Source organism: Taudactylus pleione, unplaced genomic scaffold, assembly GCF_031769625.1.
Source record: "Taudactylus pleione unplaced genomic scaffold, aTauple2 ptg000007l, whole genome shotgun sequence".
In the NCBI taxonomy this organism is placed as follows: domain Eukaryota; kingdom Metazoa; phylum Chordata; class Amphibia; order Anura; family Myobatrachidae; genus Taudactylus; species Taudactylus pleione.
Window position 1 is genome coordinate 29,011,513 of NW_028284410.1, and position 18,013 is coordinate 29,029,525.

The following is an 18,013-nucleotide window of genomic DNA, read 5'->3' on the forward strand; positions in this document are numbered from 1 at the left end:
GGCAGACACCCAGTCAGAGAGTTCTGAACAGCAGAGCTCTTTGCACTTAATTGTAATACAGACAGCCAAGGGAGCTGCAGCAGCTCCGCTCACATCATGCCATCTCTGGCGGTGAGCCTCCTCCTCTCCTCTGTGCTTGGTTTGTGTAAGTATGCATGCCATGTGTGTGTTTGCAAGTACGCTGTGGGTGTGTATAGGGTATACGTTTAGGATGCCGGCGGACGGAATGCCGACCGCCGGCTTCCAGACAATGTAATCCTGACGAGGGACGAATGACAGGCGTCTAAATCTAGACGCCTGTCATTTTACCGACGTCGGGAGACCGGTGCCCGGCATCCAGATCAAGCGGATGCCGGGCGCCACAGCGGACAGCTGCGGGGGGGGGGAGGGTTAGGTTTAGGGCTCCAGGGGGGGACTTAGGGTTAGGCACCCCTCCGGGAGGTTAGGGTTAGGCTAGGGGTAGGGAGGATTAGGGTTAGGCAACCCCGGGGGAGGTTAGGGTTAGGCACTCCCCCGGGGGATTTAGGATTAGGCGGCGGGGAAGGAGGGGTTAGGTTTAGGCACTTAGAGGGGGGATTAGGGTTAGGCACAGGGGGGGAGGTTAGGGTTAGGCACCCTAAAGGAGGGTTAGGGTTAGGGGGAAAAATAGGTTAGTTGATACTTACCTAGGGACGATCAGGATTTCCTCCTCTGTCGGCCAGCCGCTGTTGGGATTTGAACCGCCGGCCAGGGGTCCAGCGGTAATTCATAACGATTCCGTCTATAGTGTATGCTATGTGTGTATTTGCAAGTACACTGTGGGTGTGTGTGTGTCTGTGGGTGTATGCTGTGTGAGTGTGTGTCATATAAGCCAAAGTTGTTTGTCATCTAGCCATCTTTATATAGAGGTGAGATAAAGACATCATCTCAGAGCAACAAACATATATATTTTTTTTTTAACAAAATAAAGTGAAATAATAAAAAAACTAATTTTTTGTTTCTAAAACCCAGGATTAAACCTGATACAAACCGAGTATTTTATTTAAGACTCTAGCAGTGATGGGTACCAACTAGGGATGTGCGCCGGACCATTTTTGCCGGATTTGGATTTGGATTTGGTTCTAATTCGTCGTCCGGCTTTGGATTTGGATTTGGATTTGCCAAACTGCGGTGACTGGCTTTGGATTTGGATTTGGATTTGGATTTGGATTTTTTTACAAAAATTGACAAAAAAAGCTAAAATCACATAAATTGGTCTTTTTTTTCTTCCTAGAGTATTATTAACCTCAATAACATTAATTTCCAGTCAATTTAGACCATATCACAGCTTATAATATTGTTTTCAACATTATTGGCCAAAGGTTGCAGTGAGCTGACTGGTTACTAAGCGACAAAGCAGCGGCACAACGACACAGACACCACAGTATAAAGCACATCTATGACACATTGCCACACAGCAGTGGCAGAAATGAAAAGTAGTGCACCCACCCAGTGGGGTACGGCCAGCAGAGTCACAGTACTTGTTTACAAAGTGGGCTACGGCCCTAGGAGTCACAGTGCACAATCTTATTAGCATTACACCGCACATAGGGCCTGATTCACATTACACCATAAAGTAGTGTCTCTTATTTATGTTACGACACACAGTAGTGCCCCTTTTACACAATGCCCACAGTAGTGACCCTTTTACACAATGCCCACAGTAGCGGTGTCCCTTACACAATGTCCCCCAGCAGTGGTGCCCCCTATGCAGTCCCCTTAGTAGTACGGTCCACTATGCAGTGCCCCCAGTTGAATGCTCCCCAGTAGTATGCCCCCCATTAGCAGGCCCCCCCAGTAGTATGTCCCCCATTAGCAGGCCCCCCCAGTAGTATGCCCCCCATTAGCATGCCACCCAGTAGTATGCCCCCCCAGTAGTATGGCTCCCCCAGTAGTAGGCTGCCCCAGTAGCAGGCCCCCCCAGTAGTAGGCTGCTCCAGTAGTAGCCCCCCCTGTAGTATGGGCCCCCCCTGTAGTATGGCCCCCCCTGTAGTAGGCCCCCCCCAGTAGTATGGCCCCCCCAGTAGCAGACCCCCCCCCCAGTAGTATAGCCCCCCCCAGTAGCAGGCCCCTCTGTAGTATGGCCCCCCCAGTAGTATTGCCTCCCCCAGTAGCAGACCCCCCCCCAGTAGTGCAGACCCCCCCCCCAGTAGTATAGCCCCCCCAGTAGCAGGCCCCTCTGTAGTATGGCCCCCCCAGTAGTATAGCCCCCCCCCAGTAGCAGACCCCCCCAGTAGTGCAGACCCCCCCCCCAGTAGCGCCCCCGGACCTTTGACAAGTAAAAAAATAAAAAAAATAAAACTTACCTGTATCCCCGCTCCCGCGCCGTCCGCTCTGTCACACGCTGAGGAGGGAGCCGGAAGACGGAGCTCATGTGTGAGCTCCAGCCGGCTCCCTCCGTGCAGCAGCCAATGAGAGTCTGTGTGACTCTCATTGGCTGCTGTAACAAACACACAGCTGCCGCTGGCGGCTGTGTGTCTGTGTCTGTGTAGGGCAGAGCGCTATCACTGCGCTCTGCCCTACACGCGAGGAGACCTGATGTCGGATTCTCTAGTGAGAATCCGACATCAGGCGGCCGCCGTTCGGCCCCGAACGGGGATCCGAGTCAGGCGGTGAACACCCGAACAGGGTTCGGGTGGACTCGGATCCCCAATGTTCGGAGCGGTTCGGATTCCACAGAATCCGAACCGCTCATCTCTAGTACCAACTAGGAGATCTGTAAAACATGCACTGTTAGGGTTGCACTGCTATAGACCATGTATAGGGTTAATTATTAATACTGTTATGCAGTGCATACGGAGACCAATATGTACATATATTATGTACAGGGCAGTGCTAGGTTATTTTGCTGCTCCCCCAGACTCCTGTTTTGCTCCCATGCTCTGGAATGTTGCACACACGTGAAATAAAAACATTCAGCTCAGGCAGGATGACCCTACTGCCACATCTAATGGCTTACTGTGATCGCTGGTCCTGTATATGCTGGAATTATAACATACAGTACACTACACATTGTATGACACATATTAAAGCTGGTTAAGTGCTAATTATATCATCTTCATGGACTGGCCACACTCACTCAAAAATCAAAGATTTGGAAACCCCTCGCTAGAAATCCTGCGTTTGCCACTGAAAAAATTTAATATTATATGTTTATTATTGTCCCCTATAATGGTAATATTATTTTAATTAGTAGTAGTATAGTTATATCTTACGTAACAATTGTAATTCCAGTGAAAATCAGCAACTCTAAATATGTTAAGCAAGCACCTAGAGGAAATAACCAGAGGTATCAAGCAACATAGCTATAGATGATCACTTTAAAGGCTGTGTTTGAAAAATGACAGTTAGGAGCTGATTGGTTAGTGCTATTTATCTCCAATTTTATCACTCTCCAAGCTTTATTAAATCTTCCCCTTAGTCATTAGGTTTCATACATCATGCAAACTAGAATTGCGGATCACCATGTAAGTTAGATAAAGTATTTTAAATGTTTTATCTTAAATGGTATAGATATATGACGGATTCCGTCAAACGGAACATAGGCCCAGACTGGTATGCTGTCAAATCTGTCATTTGCCAGCAGGGGCTGCAGTTCATCAGTACATATTTGGAGTGATATGGTCTATCACACTTTTATTAAAATGGGCTACTCAGCTTCATTAAGTCATCCACTCCTACTTTTAAGAAAATAGCGGAGACAGATGTTGGTGAATGAATCAACAGAAAGCTATGGCCAGAGATCTGTGAGTGAGCTCAAGATGGTTAAAATGAAAGAGAACGCTTATAAGCTTCTATATCAAAGGTATTATATGACTGTCCCATGTAGAATTAGCAAAATGTCTACTGATGACTTGGAGAGATGTTGGAGAGGTTGCCTGACCTTTGGAACCTCCTTTTTTGTGGGCCTGTACAAAAATATCTTGATTATGGCTAGCTCTGCGAAACCTGATACTTCCATTCTTTCAATTAGTGTTCCTTTATTTCACAAATACTACTTGCTGCTCTTGGCCATCCAGACATTACAAAACATCAAACCGAACTTGTCCGTCACATCACCTGGCAACTAGGCGCTAACTGAGAATCTTAAAATCCCCCTCCAGCTTTAGTTAAGTGATTATGGCATTCCTAACACATGGTATATATGCAAGCAATTATTAATAATTCTGTAGAGTCGTCACTAAGACATGGGGACCATTGACAGCTCAGTGATTCCTTCCTGCCTATTTCTTCTTAGTAGCTTCTTCAGCACTTTGGGGCCTAATCATTAAGCACTGTCGTTCTGCAGTATTAATTTAACTTGCTGTGAGAAGTAGCAGTAGACACTAAAACACCAGAGCAATTCATTAAGATCAGCTGTCCTTGCAATCCCTATCAACACTACTCTTGTAGCAGTGAAACTAATACCCCTTTTATATCAAAGTCCCGGGTCTGACCCAGGATTTGGAACACGTTTCCAACCCAGATGAGACCCGGAACAGACCCCCTTTTACACTGCGGCGCTGACCCCGGGCTATGCCCAGGTCGGCACTGTTCACACCAGAGCCGGGTCAGTGCTGACCCGGTTCTCCGGCGCAGGTCAGCAGCACTTCTTACTCTCCCTCCCCCTCCGCGACCCCCTTACCTTACACTGAAGCGGTCCGGAGGCAGGGAGGGAAGGTGGGGTGCGATGCTCCATTCTGAAAGGCCCGGCAGTGGACGCTTGGAGATGATGTCATCCCCAAGCGCCACTGAAGTCGGCCAATTGGACGGCATGCAGCGCAACCCGGGTCATCGTGACCTGGGTCGCGCCGTTTACACTGCAGGTTGACAAGGAAATGACCCGTACTCAACCCTGCAAGCCAGCCAGGTTAGATCCCTGGGTCACTGGACCGTTTACACCGACAAAAATCGGTTCACGTGCATTAACCTGGGATTTTTAAGTCAGTGTAAAAGGGGTATTAGTGAACTGGAGTTCATGCATGCGCACAATACTCCTGAAGGCCAGCGGAGGGAGCCAAACAGGGACATCCTTCCGATTGGAAGGAGCCGGGGTCGGGAACAAAAATTTAGTATTTTCGGAGCTTGATGAATTTTGGACATCGGACCAAAGTGGGACTGAAAGGTAAGGAGATATCTGTGATATCTCTCCTATATTACCTTTATGATGAATGGCCCCGATGTTAATTTTCACCTACTTTTCTCGATTTTAAGGGATAATGAATAGACCCCTATGACTCACCATAATTCTGCAGACCTATCTCCTCCACCTGTGCTACGACTCCTCCAGACCCTCCTTTCTTTCTGCCACCTTCTAAAACTAATAACACTGGGTCATCAACTGTTCTGTTTTTTTGTTTTTTTTCATCCTTGTAACTGTTAATTATCAAGCTAGCCTTATTATTATCCACATTTTGCATACAATGTCATTCTCATTTTTCTGTATTCTTGTTTGAATGGAGTTTATTAACATAAAATAAAATAAAAACCGATGCAGCCATCACATGCTCTGTACTTGCCCCCATTTCAATACTGGTTTGGTGGCAGTGAAAAACATCAATGATGGAGCTCTCTGTTACATTATTACAAGTGAATACATGAAATGTGGGCTATTGAGCTTTGCTTGCCAGGGCTGCTTTTTAGTGCCAGTCTGGCCCTGCAAGGAGTTGCAGAATTGGACACCAGGTTATACACTGTCATTTGGAATTGTTGAGATGAATGAGCATAGATTGAATTGGGGACAGTCAGAGAAGGATTAGACCAGGTAACAGTTACAGTAGTCATATGTAAGATGAGCAATTGAAATTACTCTGACATAGAATAGACTGCAAGTTAGATAAGACCTGTAGCTGAAAACATCACGATAATGAAAGCGGCATCGAACTCAAAGGGTTCAAAATCAAATCAATTAGTCCCGAACTGTGTTCATTTCGCAGTTTCATTGCAGTAATGTTCTACCAACATCACGTGTCATTTTCTATGGCACCTGGTGTAATTCTCAAGCTATTTAAATGTAATCTCTGCTCCACACCCATAGCGTGTAAAGTCTTGCACTTAGCGAGACATAATAAAGGGTATAAATTATTCCTGATCACAAAAATGGTGAATTACACCTATTAGGATTACACCAAACATTACATTTATTGAATAATTGAATGTATGTGTGATAGCAGGACTGTTGGCTTTGGCGGAGAGTTCAGAACATTTTTAGTATTGAATAGAGGAAATATCATTTATGTTTTCAATGTGTTGAGCTTTTGTTAACAGTGGTGCCTATATCCTGAGATGACAGCTACATATCACATGACAGAGTATTACAGAAGGGATGTTTGAGTATCATGAGTGTACTCATAGTCCTGGATTCATTTGTATATTTATATATTTGTGCCACTTATATTTCAGAAACAATTTTTTTCATTATTTAAAAACAATTTATACATTAGCTGCTGAAATTGGGCATGGTATACACAAACATTTCATGTTTTCACACATGAAAATTACATTTATTAACATCAGTTGGAAATTATTTTCCATCCAGGAAATAATAACCTTGGAATGTGAACTCTGCAGACATACAAATTGCATTCCCCTAAAGCCTTATTACACTTATTTTACTCAGAAACTTCATATTGTAGCTAATGTGTGTGCATCATATTGCATGGTGCAAAATGTGACTAAACTACAAGCAAACAATCAGACACTAATGTTCATTGTCTTATCTTGTGCAAACAAATAAATGTTATTAAATAATCTCTAAAGTGGTCTACCCAGTCACGTCCATTCTACACTGGTCACATACAGTATGTTTCCATTCTACACTCACACAACCAACTGACCCCAGGCCAACATTGTTGTGTGGCTGGATTTTACACACACCAACAACCTCTGCAATCTGGCTGGATTAAATTCCTATTCCCTATATTGTAAACTTGCTGGCAGTACCCTCTTGCCTCTCTGTCTGTCCTTTTTATTCACAATTGGTGCTTTATAAGCAGTGGTGGAACAGGGTTGCACTGTGTCTTGTGCAGGCCCTACCCCCTGAGTGCATGACATCATAATGCTGCTTCCTCAGGATGCATCAGGCGGCTGTACAGACTGCATGGTGCACATCCAAAGCGTCCAAAGGATGCTCTGGACAGCACAGCAGCAGCGATACTGGCACTCTCCTAGCCAGAGGCATGGGCTGTGGGGCAGTGATGGTGATGCCCCCAGGACTTTGCGACCTGGGCAAAGGCACAGCTCGCACACCCCTAGTTACTGCCCTGAATATAAGTAAATGATAATAATAATGTGTCAGACTTTTTAGGTCAATTAACCCTTGTTAAATTTTTCAAGCCATGCTAAATATATTCTGTATACTGTATATATAGCACATCCAATTTAACACTGAATTTTTCAGGCACAGACTTACAATTTACGGTATTTATTATATCTGGGCAACTCACTTCAAAGTAACTATGGTTTCCAGCAATTCTTTCATTGTCATTGTTATATCCTCAGTAGTTCGTACCATTATCTAATGAATTAGTAAATATTACTAAATCTCACAATTGTAGATTACGTCACCATTTGATAGAGTAGATTGTTTAAGTTTTCTCTCCTTTATGGTCTCTATCTTAGAAAGCCTGTCTCCTTACTGTAGGTCCATCTGGTCAGAATCCATTGCTTACATCCTTGAGTGGCAACTATTCATCACCCATGACCTTCACCAGTACTGGAAACAAAGTGCTTCTACGTTGGATGTCTGACCACGCATATAGTAGGAAGGGGTTCAAGATACGCTACTCAGGTGAGAATACTACATTATTTATGGGTAATAAGTGACGCACAGCTACAGCTAGATTAAAAATGTTGAAAATGTTTTCAGGAACAGTGGGAACAATACTCATATATTGGATTACAATATGAATAACTACATTGTAAGAAGTAATGGCAAATCATTTCCTGGAAATCTAAATTCCCGATTGTGGCAGAAAAATATTCTACAGAGCTTATAGAATACATTAGGAAATTCAATCAAATGAGCAATATGTATAATAAATGCCTCACATAAGGATAATTAGCACTATAATGACTAATTTAGGAAAACCCATGAAAAAGCTCAATTTGCTGCTGTGTATGTTTAGTCATTCCCATGTGTGCTGTTCTGTTACACAATGTCATATTGCATGCCAGTTACTATGAGTGTAATGTCAGTGGGACTCCTATATCTACTTATCTGCTGTACACATGTATATATATATATATATATATATATATATATATATATATATATATGTTATGTCATTTGTGTTTGTGTTGTATCATACCTAAATGTGGTCCCTTTCTAATGTTACTGCGTATATATAAAATATATTATTACATATTGCCTTTATTAATGGCACCTGCCGGCTTTTAGCTGCATTCCAGGTTTCCTATCTGAGATTACATTTCTTCTTTACCTCTTGAAATGACCTGGTGTATGCTGCAACTCTGCAATCTATTCCTCTGATCATACATCGCTGACGCTCATTAAAATAAAAGGAAACCTATAATAACGAATACTGTTTTTACTGGCAGTGCTGAGCTCTTATCTTAGCTGTGGAAGTCCCTTATGCTGTAGTAACTGTGATATTTGCTATAATTGGTGACAAGCCAGCTTTCCAGTTCTCTGATTCCCAAGTCCAAGAGAAAATGACTGATTTTGATGTTGTGGTCAGAGCAGTTTAATCAGTAGAATATAAGCATTGTGCAAATTGTAGTGTGACGGCCTGCATGAAAGATAACACGTTTTGTTTTGGATTTGGAAAAATTTGCAACAAAACATATTTTCACCCATGAAATTCTTCAAGTATTAGATCTTCTTTGTTCTGTCTTCTTTTGCAGTTCTCCTTTCACTGAAATTACTTCTGCCCCAATTTACATTTGTCATTACTTTCAAGAAACTTTTCCACATGAAATACCAAGTTTTTCTGCTCGTTTTTTTCTTATTAGTTTACTCATATATTATCAGTGCACAAACCAGTTATTTATACTGCTACAGAGTGGCAGTTTATATTAATTTAAATGATGCACAAAGTAATTAAAATTAGAAAACTGTTGCCACACTTTAATGTATGCTTTCATGTTAACCCTAACTTACGCGGTTTTCTCTGTGTGCCTCATTAGCTGCATACTGTAGTCTTCCACGTCCTCCTCTCCACGGTGCCATACTAGGTCCTGTTATCAGTCCTCCTGGAGGGGTTGTGCGGTTCACATGCAATCCTGGCTACAGGCTCATTGGAATTAACTCAGCCACATGCCTACGCCGTCCTCAAGGCTATTATGACTGGAACTCAGAGGTGCCACTATGTCAGGGTACGTTTATGGTAAAATCCACCTAAAACACTACACATACCAAAGCACAATCAAATCTATTAAACATAAAGCATTGTGTCACATCTAGTATATTGAATTTAATAGCACAAAGGTATTAGAGATTTGTTTACTAGCTAGGCTGTGTTAGTTATGTTGGTATAATTATTTCAAAAGAACATCTGTTCATGTATGTATACACTATTAATTGTGTTGCATTAATTCATTAGAGCTTGAGAAGCCTGACTCTACAGTAGAAAGTGGTGGAAGAGATTTGCATAAATTGATTAAAAATATGTATTGTGGAAAATGTTTAGATAAGTGACAAGAGCTAACACTCACATTGAGATGTATTTGTAGGCATCCGTTGCATAGGTGCAGATATACTAGAAAAGAGGGATATATACATGAATGCAACATATTTATATACTGACACAGAGGTTGATTCTGAGTGGCATGTAGCAGCATCCTGGCGGTCGGCGATCTGCAAGTTTATGAAAATGCTGCTACAAACTCCTTCCCTTGAGTACATCTATGCGATCGAATGTGCAAGGACTGAGGGCCTGATTCAGATTGTTCGTATCCAGCGTATGCAAATTTTCGCTCGCCAAGGCATAAGCACACCCACTTTGGCTGCGCTCTGTGTATGCAGACACCCATTAGCGTATGTAGAGATGCCCACTAGAGCACGTCATCTCCAGGAAGTGTATTAAAACATTGGTACATCGAGAACCATCTGAAGCAAACGCAGTGCTTATGGTTGCCTTACCCTGCCGCAAGCACTGCAAGGACTTCTGTGTAAAAAACAGGCATGTGACGGGTACTATGATGCTGCCTATTAATTATGCACGCCTTAAAAACGGCGTTGAAACACCGAGGCATGCCTGCGTTCGCACCTCCACACCCCCGTTATTAGTGTCCTGCCCCTGTTACCACCCACAAACGGCCTCTCCTGTCACTCATTTAACTGGGCTGTCTTTGCTGGGCGAGCGACCGGGCTGCGATTGCACAGAATGAAGCATGTGCATTCGCAGACCAACGGGCCACTTGCGAGCGCACAGCGCTAGCGAGCGGGTCTGAATCAGGACCTGAGAGCGCCCACTTTTAACGTTTATGCTAAATATCGATTGGTGAGTCCTTATATACCACCATCGGATGGATGCATCATCGAAACTTACACAAGCCCAATTGCAAAGACAACATTTCTCCGTCAGACCATGGCCATCTATGCCTGCGGCGGTGCTTGCATTGACACACATTTCTAGCCACCTCCAAGTTACCGCCCAGGTACAACCATCCGCCACTCCGTGTAACACATATGCCATAATAGTTTTTATACATTTTTGCATTGTGCAGTTGCAAAATAATCGGTTAACTACATAAACATCGGCATTGCATGCGACTCAGAATAAGGCCTAGAGTGTATCTGATAAGCTGGTCTTACTACTGTAATGAAAATAACCATTACATGGGTCTGAATTCCAATAGCTTTGGTCTTAAAATAATGGTAAACTACTCACAATTTCTATTTTCAAATGCAGTTGAATTACATTTACTTAGAAGAAAGTTGACAACTAAAGCCGCATTTACACTAGACAATTTTTATGACCGATATCAATATCGTTCAACGATATATCGTTCATATAGTTCAGTCTGTGTGCAGTGAATGACCAACGATGTGCGCTCCGGCGGGTCATTAACGATGTCTTTTGTTGTCTGTACATGCAGGCCACTCTGACGATATCGTGAAGAATTGCCTGTTCAGAGATGTGACAGGATGACTTCACTGAAAGATATCTGTCAGTGTGTGCACCCAATATTGTTTGTCCTGCACTACAGAAAGTTCAAGGGAAATCTTTCTCCAATATCGTTCATACAGCACATCGTCTAGTGTGTATGAGTTTGTGGTGCAGCATAGATCATACTTACCTACTCCACGGAAGTTGTAATTTTCAAGTAGCCCCCAGCACCCCCTGAAGCTTTTCCAGATCTCCCGCATCCCACCCACTTCCTAGTGAGTAGTGAAGTGGGCAGGATGAGGAGATAATTGCTGGGAATCGCGGGTCCGTATGGAGGGGACAGGGCTAAATTACATGAAAATGCGTAATTTAGCCCTACCCCCTCCTCACTGTCCAGCGATTCGTCAAGGGCGCTGGGCCTAATGACATAGGAGCAAGGCCCCGCCCCCCGAAGGGGCCAGCTACGTCTCCTCTCGGGGCTTCTCCCACAGAGGAGATATAAAATATCATCAAGTATGACATGTATTTATTATTATTATTATTATTATTATTATTATTATCCTTTATTTATATGGCGCCACAAAGGTTCCGCAGCGCCTTACACAGTACATAAATGAGCACACAAGAAAAACAGTTAATAGTAATACAAAACAATGCAGGACAAGGACAAGGTTATAAACTCAGCTGCAAAACACAAGCAGCAGGACATGAGCAACCAGGTGGTAGGTGCCATTGTAGGGAGTTAGGAGTAAATTATACTATAAGTAGGGGGAGGAGAAGCACGTGAGGATGAGGGCCCTGCTCGTGAGAGCTTACATTCTAAAGGGGAAGGGCAGACAGACAGGGGCGACACAGAGGGGTAGATAGTGAAGAAGGAGCATGGAGCAGTGGGTTAGGATATGTGCTGCGGAATGTGTGTGTATAAGACGACCTGATGTTATGTAAAAATTAAGTCCTTCATACATCTATCTCTATGATAGAAAATAGATTGTTTGTGTTATTTACATGAGAGATGTACAAAGTAAAGTAGAAGCACTTTAATTTGTGTGTTACATTTTAGCATCTATATACAGCCTGACAAGAAATGCAGCTATTATGGGACTGTCCCGCCATCCTAATACAGTAGTGACTACTTTAGTTCCAGCTGCTGGGTGCTATGCCATGCTCCTGTGAGTGGGTGCATCTCACATGCTATTATAAATGTAAATACCGTATATACTCGAGTATAAGCCGAGTTTTTCAGCACAAAAAATGTGCTGAAAAAGTCCCCCTCGGCTTATACTCGAGTCAAGTGTAGCGCTGACCGGACGGAGTTCGGTCAGCGCTACACACTGCCAAACACATAGCCGCCGGAGCCGGCAGCTATGTGTTTGCTGTAATCAGCAGCCGCTGAGAGTCTGTCAGACTCTCAGCGGCTGCTGCTGCTCCCACTGCGGGGGCCATCTTCCGGCTCCCGCAGTGGGTGATGGGAGACACGTCGTCATGACGACGTCTCTCCCATGCAAAGCGGCCGGAGGAGCGGACAGCGGCGGGACCAGGAGCGGACAGCGGCGGGACCATGAGCGGGAGTTTCAGGTAAGTGTTTATTTTTTTTTTTATTGTTATCACGTCTCTCTCTACTAGGGGGGGGGGACTACAGGGGGCACTACCAGGGGGCGATGACTGCAGGGGGCACTACCAGGGGGCGATGACTACAGGGGGCACTACCAGGGGGCGATGACTACAGGGGGCACTACCAGGGGGCAGTATCAGGGGGCGATTACTACAGGGGGCACTAAAAGGGGGGAATACCACAGGGGGCACTACCAGGGGGGATTACTACAGGGGGCACTAGCAGGGGGGATTACTACAGGGGGCACTAAAAGGGGGGATTACTACAGGGGGCACTAAAAGGCGGGATTAATACTGGGGGTACTACCAGGGGGGGATTACTACTGGAGGCACTGAAAGGGGGGATTACCACTGGGGGCACTACCAGGGGGGGATTACTACTGGGGGCACAACCAGGGGGAATTACTACTGGGGGCACTACCAGCTGTTGCCATTTCCCACACTAGGCTTATACTCGAGTCAGTAAGTTTTCCCAGTTTTTTGGGGTAAAAGTAGGTACCTCGGCTTATATTCGGGTCGACTTATACTCGAGTATATACGGTAATCTATGAACCATTTGTTTTATTTCAAATTAGAATGCTATATATGCTATTAACTCATCAGTAAATTATATACATCCATGAGATCTATTATCTATACTGGAAACTTTCATGGGTTTTCTGGATAAAAGTCATTTGTCACAGCCATACGTCATGCTGCTATTATGCGAACATAGGCAGTTGCCTAGGGCTCTAATGGTTAAAACACTGGATTAGTGACATCAAGGAGAAATAACCTGTGGTTTCTTACTTGTGACCTGCTGTAACTCCGAGTTTGTGATGGGCTGAACTTATATACTGTATGATGTTACAGCCTAGCACAACTCCCACCAGGAGGAGCAGGGGATTGTGTAAGGCATGAGGGAGGTGGGCACCATTTCTGAGGAAGAGGGGGTTCTGAATAAGGAGCAATTGGAATAGGCGCTGGCCTTAGTTGTAACATACCTAATATCTGATAAAACATTTTTTTAGAAATGAGTCATCTCTGCCCACACTGCCTCTTCCGTTCATCTCCTTATTAAATTATTTATAAGAGCTCAACAGAGTATCTGCAGGAAGAAACACCTAGTGATCATGTCTGTGTATATGACATATCACCAAACAACAGAATTAATTTACTGTTTGTTTTTTATTTTTTTTTAGAACATTCTGGATATAATGTTTCTGGACATAAAAATTGTAGTCCTGTATTATAGTTTATTATATAGTGCGGTACTTGGCAAGCTTGTTACCACCTAACATTTTTCTCAAGGTGGCTTTAGTATAGTATTTGCTCCTGTCGTAATGCATTGGAATTCTACACACTCAGCAGTCTAGACTGAGATCTCCCTCAGCTGCCCTCCCAGCCAACCTGACACTGTCATAATTATCATTTCAACTGGAGGCATGAGGTGTCCCCTTTCCCGGTCCAGCCACTAAATTAACTGCCTCCATGAGCTGCCTGCCTTGTTCTTACCAGGCCAGGCCTGGAGGAGCTGCCAAACTTTGAAACAAAGTGTTGCCCTCTCTGAGATGTATGTGCACTTAATTCACCTTTTGTTACATAGTTAATTTTGTGAAAATCAGAGACAGACATTTCAATTGAAACTTTAAACTGACCAGCTGTTAAATGTGTGTAACTATAAAAGACAGACTTGTAAGTCTTAGAATACTACAATATATGTACTTTAATGATATTGCTGAAGACACAGTGTCAAATACTTTTGCTATTTTATTTAGCAATCATAACATTCCTCTGAGGCTAGCAAATGATGCGCTCTCCTCCCTACAAAAGAGAACACACCCTTTGGTTTCAAATTCGTCATGGTTCAAATGATGTTGTATATTGCAGTCAGGTATTGCATAAAGATATTCACATACAGCATACTCGATACATCAATAAAACATTTAAAATGTAATTTTACTCACAGACGTTGCTTAATATTACAATGGGGAAGATGTATCAAACCTAGGGCGGGATGTACTAAAGGAAAAATACGGTAAAATCCCAATTGTCAGGGTTTTTACAGCATTTTCATATGAACTAAGCCCCGGCTGCCCTATTTTCGGTTCGGAGGGTAACGCCAGAAAAACCTGGCGTTACCCTATAGAAGCCTATGGGCTTCTTAACGCATCATGCTCCCTACGCTTCGCCGCCGGCCCGCAGTCACGCAGCACTGGTCCCCGCTCACCTCAGTCTCCTGGTTGCCAGCCCGTACTACTGCTCGGTCCTCCGCCTCCACCTCCTCCTAATCTTCCGGGTGTAGGGAGGAGGAGCCCGGGACTTCCTACACAAGTCACCAGCAGGAAGCTCCCGGGGCTCGGAGGGGGCGGTGACCATGGAGACGCCCTCACCCGGCATCGGCTGCTTCGCAAAGGGCAACTCTTATCGCAAGAGCTGTCCTTTGCGATACTAATCGCATATGTTAGTACATATGGGATTAGTCATTTTGCGGTGACTGGCGGCATGTACACTGCAAGGTTAGTACATCCCGCCCTTAAAGAGGACAAGTGGAGAAGTAGACGTAGCAACCAATCAGCTCCTACTGTAGAGACCATTTATCAATAACATTATAGAAAATGATTGCTAAAAGCTGATTGGTTGATTTGGGCTACTTCTCCCCCTGATAGAAGGTTTGATGCATCTCCATTGTTGTAAACAGTGTATCGTATATGGGCAAATAGTACATACTTTATGCTACAGAGGGCAGTATGAAGTCAAATGAAGAAAGCTGTACACATACAGGCCCTCATTCAGAGCCACTCGCTAGCGGCAGTACGCTCGTTCCGAGCGATGTTCGCACATCTGCGCATGCGTACGGATCGTTATACGCATGCGCGAACCAGTCAGTGCGGCCGAAATTCATGTGCTCGCAATATAGCGAATGCCTGCTATTTTGAGTGACAGAATGAGGCGTATGTGGGTGGTAACAGGGGAAGGTGCTTGAAAACGGGGAGTGGAGATCAGAACGCAGGCGTGCTTAAAGGTCAAAACGGGCGTTTTATGGGTGTGCATAATTAATACAGCAGCGTCATTGACCACGTCACTGGGTTATTTTATAGCCAGAACTGCTCGCAAGATTGTGGTAGCAAAAACCAACCACAAGAATAGCGAGCAGTTCATACGCTGGTCGATGTACTCGATTAATCTAATAAATAGCGGACATGACGTATGGTGCGAGCGGCCAGGGGGCGTTTTTAACAAATAAACAAGCGTATGTTTTGCTCGCTCGTTCAGACTTAGAGGTGTGAACAGACTGCAATTTGCGAACGGATCATTTGAATAGTCACCCCTTGTTTTTGAACGAACGACCGCAAATAGCGAACGGCTCTGAATCAGGCCCACTGTACACAGAGGGTAGCCCACATCATACTGGAGGCAGCTTTCCCAGATGGGTGCAGAGATGTGGGCAAAGACAAATGCCCTTTGTAAATCACCCTGCATGCATTTGTAGACTGAACACAGGCTTTGCATCTTCATCATTGCAAGTCATAGCAATGTGCTATCTAATGAAGACAACAATGAGATAATAGTGGACATTTTCTTCTCTGTTTAGCAATGTTTTGTGGTGTACCTGCTGCTCCCAAATATGGGACAGTGTTCGGAAAGGAGTACACTGTGGGCACCAAAGCCTTGTATGACTGCAATGAGGGACACCACCTCCTTAATCCTGAAGATGCTGTTTCAGAGTGTCTGCCCTCCGGACACTGGAGCAATGGCAACAACCCCTCACAATGTGTAGGTGGGTATGTGACCAGCATCCAGCCACTAATATGCTGCAGTGGTAATAGAAGCAGATTGTTTTCTACTGGTTCTTATCTTACAACTTGCCTTCTGTTTCCCAGCGGTTACATGTCCTGAAATCAACACTATAAACACAGAACATGGTCGCTGGCGTCTCATTCAGAAAACACAGTATCAGTATGGAGCCGAGCTTATGTTGATCTGTGATCCTGGCTATTATTACATAGGATCCCGCATTATTCGCTGTCAGGCCAATGGGACATGGAGTGTGGGGGAGACATTACCTACCTGTAACAGTGAGCACCAGTGATATATACTCTGTCAATGAGAATTTTGCACTAGGATATTGTGTCACTGAAAATTAGCAATATTTAATATTGTTTTGAGATGTAAGAATATGAATGATAGCAACACTGCTACATTACTTCTTGATGCTTAGATATTTTTTTAAAACAGAAATGAGTTTCCATATCACTGAGGGACACTAGACACCCATATAATTGGGTGTTTCATATGTCATATTACAGTTTATTATACAGTATATGATAGAAAATTACTATTTTCTTTGTTGTGAATATAGAAAACAGGCTGCATGTTAAACAGATGAGTAGCAGCACTAGTAGCTGTAATCACAAGAACCTGTCACATTAGCATAGCCACACTGATAACAATGTGCATTGTTAACAATACACATTAGATATAGTGGGTAAACATCTGACAATACAATGCAAAATAGAACACATGGTTTTTAAGTTACATAAAAGTAGAATTTGGGCATTTGCCAAAACAAAATGAAAAAGATGCATACATCACCATACTGATGCGCCTTAACCCATTCACACATTGTTCATACATATTTATAAACCAGGAATTAGACCAGAGGTTCCCAAACGAGATCCTCAAGGCTCCCCAACAGTTCAGGTTTTAGAGATATCCATGGTTGAGCACAGGTGATTAAATCAAATTGACTGAGGTACTAATTAAGTCACCTGTGCTCAACCACGGATATCTGTAAAACCTGAACTGTTGGGGAACCTCTGAATTACACTAAACCCACATGACTGATTAAGGGGTAACTTTTGAGTAAGGGCCATATTAAAGGGAGTAGTCTGTAACCCTAATAATGCTCATAGTGAAACATCTATACAAAAGGTTATTGTTCTTTACAGACTGTACAGTAATATTTTAGTGTTCATTTCTTGTAGCTTTATCATGAAATTACAATATGGTATTTGTATTGGTTTGGGGTCCTTCAAATCACACTAATTCTGTTCTTGTTAAATTTCTTCCAGTTATCTCCTGTGGAGATTTACCAATTCCAGCTAATGGGAATAAAATTGGGATGTTGACCCAATATGGGGCGACTGCCATTTTTGCCTGTAACAGTGGCTATACTCTTGTGGGGTCCCGAGTGCGAGAGTGTATGGCAAATGGCTTGTGGAGCGGACAGGAGGTCAAGTGCTTGGGTAAGTGTGTGCAGAGGACAGAGTAAGTGGTGTAGTGCTGCACAGAGTGTATGAGATCTGGGTTCATTCATCATATTTACCACCTGTAGCTAATTTCCACGCACA

The 18,013-nt window shown here is 43.7% G+C and overlaps 1 protein-coding gene across 1 annotated transcript in view; it reads left to right on the forward strand.

Moving 5' to 3' along the window:
* CSMD2 (CUB and Sushi multiple domains 2) overlaps nucleotides 1-18,013 on the forward strand; it is a 1,115,355-nt gene that overhangs the window by 1,039,892 nt on the left and 57,450 nt on the right. Inside the window, exons 48-52 of the mRNA XM_088462676.1 lie at nucleotides 7,640-7,786; nucleotides 9,145-9,333; nucleotides 16,255-16,440; nucleotides 16,544-16,738; nucleotides 17,735-17,908. Coding sequence (XP_088318802.1) covers nucleotides 7,640-7,786; nucleotides 9,145-9,333; nucleotides 16,255-16,440; nucleotides 16,544-16,738; nucleotides 17,735-17,908 — 891 coding nt within the window. The remainder of the gene's footprint in view (nucleotides 1-7,639; nucleotides 7,787-9,144; nucleotides 9,334-16,254; nucleotides 16,441-16,543; nucleotides 16,739-17,734; nucleotides 17,909-18,013) is intronic.